This window comes from Macadamia integrifolia, chromosome 3 (assembly GCF_013358625.1).
Source record: "Macadamia integrifolia cultivar HAES 741 chromosome 3, SCU_Mint_v3, whole genome shotgun sequence".
In the NCBI taxonomy this organism is placed as follows: Eukaryota; Viridiplantae; Streptophyta; class Magnoliopsida; order Proteales; family Proteaceae; genus Macadamia; species Macadamia integrifolia.
The window spans coordinates 2,110,018-2,113,617 of NC_056559.1; the positions used below are offsets into that span (position 1 = coordinate 2,110,018).

Sequence of the window (3,600 nt, forward strand, 5' to 3'; positions counted from 1 at the left end):
CTAGCTGGTGAAATTGAAAACTCTTCAGGTTGGGGTCAAATTGATTTTCGTCTCAGCTCACATAGACCCGATACTGGTTCGACCCAGTACATATCTAGAAGCTCAATGATAGCTAGGTAGCTCCACAGCCTAAAACCATACGGGTTCCAGTCCAGAGACTCCAAACATAGTGCCAAGCTAGGAATTGGGGAGTGAATGCTTTCTCATTCCCTTTGGCCGATTTAGGCTGATTCGACCAATCCAAATGTGGGTGTCCGTTCCAAAATCATATGGTTCGAGGCTCAACGAACAGGCAAAATATGATGCGAGGTTGAGGGTCGATCCTTGGAGGTGGGTGGATTTATATCAACGTCCAAATGGCCATATACTACAAGGGTGGTCTTAAATCTCGACCGGATCACATGGGTTAGTTGAGACTAGTAGTTGAAATTGGGTTAGGTGCAGGCCAGTAGTTGACTTGGATTGGACATCTTGGTTCATCCATTTTGTGATCGTGTTTCTGTGGTGTGGAGCTACTATTAATAATGGGAAAAAAGATTTCCTTCAACCCCCGAGGTCTGTAATTGTATGCGTTGAAATGGAATATTTCATTCCACTATGGTTTAAAAAATACCACTTTTAAAATTTCCTGCTGCCCCGATTACAGGAAATATATATATATATATATATATATATTCCATATTTAAAACGTTTACATTTACATATAAACAAACACACGCTCTCACTCTCATTCACACTCACACAGAAGAAATGATTTCTTTACTCTCTCCTCCTTATTCTTCTCCAGTGCTTGCTTGCACTCTGCAGTGAATAATTAACATTTTGACTTACATCAGTATCCCATCACTCCGTGGGTGGATCTCAAAACAGTCTCTCCTGATCAGTGGGTGTGGCAAAGGGAGAGTGAGGAGCGAGAAGAAAAGAATGAGAGCAGAGAAGTTGTTGGTTTGTTTCTATATCATGTTACTTATACGGATACAATCGTGGTCCTCTTTGCTGCCAATCTCATACTCAGCAACTGTTAGATACCTTCCTGGGTTTCAGGGCCCTCTACCCTTTGAAATGGAAACTGGGTATGATAATATGGTATCATTTTGGTGGAGTTTTTGTGTTATAATTTTTCTTTTTCTGAGCTGATGACCTTAAATATTAGTCGGTTATAGACTTATAGTCCTTTTGCACGTATTTGTATTAATTAATTCAATAACTTGTAGCTGTATCATGTGTGCAGACACGTATATATGGTTGTGTGATTGGATTAGCATCTGATGGATGGATGGATGGGCTTAATATTTAAAATGATATATAATTTAACTTAAAAGAAAATAGATAGTATTAAATGTTGTTAATGAAAATAAAAAATTTCAGGTACGTGGGGGTAGGGGAGTCGGAGTATGTGCAGCTGTTTTACTACTTTATAAAGTCGTCGTCGGAGAATCCAGAGGAAGACCCTCTTCTGCTTTGGCTCACGGGCGGCCCTGGTTGCTCCGCTTTATCTGGCCTTTTATATGAGATTGGTTTGGTTCTAACTTCTATATACATAACTACTAATTAGTTAATTAATTAATTAATTAGTAAGTATTTCTTCTCTCGAAATATTTATAATCTTCATTGTTTGGTAGCTTGGGTTCTCGAAATATATAGATACTGAGAATGGGACGACGTTGTTGTAGGCCCACTTCATTTTGTGGTAAAGGAGTACAACGGCAGTCTACCCAATCTCGTTGTGAATATACAGTCATGGACCCAGGTAATATATACATATCCCACGCAGGAACTGATGATCAGGACCGTAGACCGTACGTATCTCATATGTTTGTTTATTTATTTATTTTTTTGGTGAAAGAAAAAAATGACAGAGAATTGAAGAAGAGTTAAGGAGGGATTAGGGAGGGTATGAGTCAATTATGAGGTGTTTTAACTCTTATATATATATTAATGATGATATATACTTATCAGATGGCGAGCATAATCTTTGTAGACTCGCCAGTTGGGACTGGATTTTCTTACTCCACAAGCTCCCAAGGATATCAGACAGGCGACTTCAAAGCATCTAAAGACCTTTACCAATTCCTTACTAAGGTGCGTCGTAAGTATAATTAAGGTGAAATCTATAGTATCTTGCTCTCTTACCCATGCTTAGCTGAGCAAATGAATGGATGTGTATTTTGGCAACTCGATCCATTTGTGAAATATTATGACTCCCTAAGCCGTGGAGTAGTCTCAGCCTCCTATAGTGTGCTTTCTATTTTCAGTAGGGAGCAGGGGTCGATTCATAAAATTTCTGTATGAATACCAGTTGGATAATTAATGATTATGGTTTTTTTGGTATTTAATTATAATGTGGGCCAAAGTTTTCTGTCTAAGGACGGTTCTGTTTCATACACACAAGGGAACGTCCCTAGGAGAAGCACGGTGATCATTGCACACCCCCATGTATTTGTGACTCAAGATTGCTTTCAGACAGAAAATTTACGCAAATTTTTCCTTTTGCAGTGGATGATTGACCACCCAGAGTTTCTCGAGAATCACTTCTATGTTGCTGGAGATTCATATTCTGGCAAGATCGTGCCGCTTGTTGCTAAAGAAATATCTGATGGTAGTTATATATATATATATATATATATTTATCTCCTCCTCATGAATTTATATATGCATATATGGCCATGATTTCTGGTACGTAGCTGTTGCTCAATGTGTGCTCAACTCACTAATGGGGGATCAACACCCATATCCATATACCACCGTCATAGATTAATTTTCAATTAAAAAAATTCCTGCCAGAATTTCAATTCTCATCCCACTCTTATTCTCTGCTTCCTCTTCTCCTTTTTATTTCTTTTTAACGAAAATTGGAGAAGAAGAAGAAGAAGATTGCTACTTCAATATTCACTCGGTCCTTACTAATATGTCTTCAAACTTCAAAAACAACTACATAGTTATTATGAGAAAATTTGAAAAGTTATGATGCGAGGGCATTTTGATCCTTAAATTCAGTACTCGAACAACTCCCATAGCATCAATAGTGAGACAGATTTTTGGATTTGATGGGAGTTCGCCAAGTCTAAACCATGGATTATTGCTAATCCTTGAGCCACAGTACTGCATTTTGATCCTTAAGTTTTTATGGTGTCACTGGCAGGCAATGAAGCTGGTAGTGAACTGTTTATCAATCTTAAAGTAAGTTCCTTACTTTGCATAATACTATTATATGCTGTGTGTGTGTGTGTTTTCATAGCTAGATTATAGACAGTTGACATCACTATAGATGGATTAGGGTCATTAATTAATGGGTCATCATTTGGAAACTTTTTTTTTTTTTTTTCCAGGGATATATACTGGGCAACCCTGTAACAGATCCAGTTTTTGACAGCAACAAATTAGTGCCATTTGCTCATGGGATGGGTCTTATATCAAATGAACTTTATGAGGTGAGTGAATATATATATATATATATATATTCCTCCTCACAAAAGTCCTTCCCTCACTTGCATTTTGGTTAAATAATTTGTCGGTGATTATAGAGCAACATGGTGATGAGAGAAATCTTTATTCCTTTAATTAATTATGGTTTTCAGTCATTGAAGCGAAGTTGTGGAG

At 37.6% G+C, this 3,600-nt stretch overlaps 1 protein-coding gene across 1 annotated transcript in view; it reads left to right on the forward strand.

Moving 5' to 3' along the window:
- The first annotated feature begins 708 nt into the window (after positions 1 to 708).
- The window catches only part of LOC122074604 (serine carboxypeptidase-like 18), a 7,262-nt gene continuing 4,370 nt past the window's right edge, over positions 709 to 3,600 (forward strand). Inside the window, exons 1-7 of the mRNA XM_042639496.1 lie at positions 709 to 1,073; positions 1,369 to 1,517; positions 1,674 to 1,750; positions 1,960 to 2,082; positions 2,497 to 2,599; positions 3,143 to 3,180; positions 3,330 to 3,431. Of these exons, the coding sequence (XP_042495430.1) occupies positions 925 to 1,073; positions 1,369 to 1,517; positions 1,674 to 1,750; positions 1,960 to 2,082; positions 2,497 to 2,599; positions 3,143 to 3,180; positions 3,330 to 3,431 (741 nt within the window). The 5' untranslated portion in view covers positions 709 to 924. The remainder of the gene's footprint in view (positions 1,074 to 1,368; positions 1,518 to 1,673; positions 1,751 to 1,959; positions 2,083 to 2,496; positions 2,600 to 3,142; positions 3,181 to 3,329; positions 3,432 to 3,600) is intronic.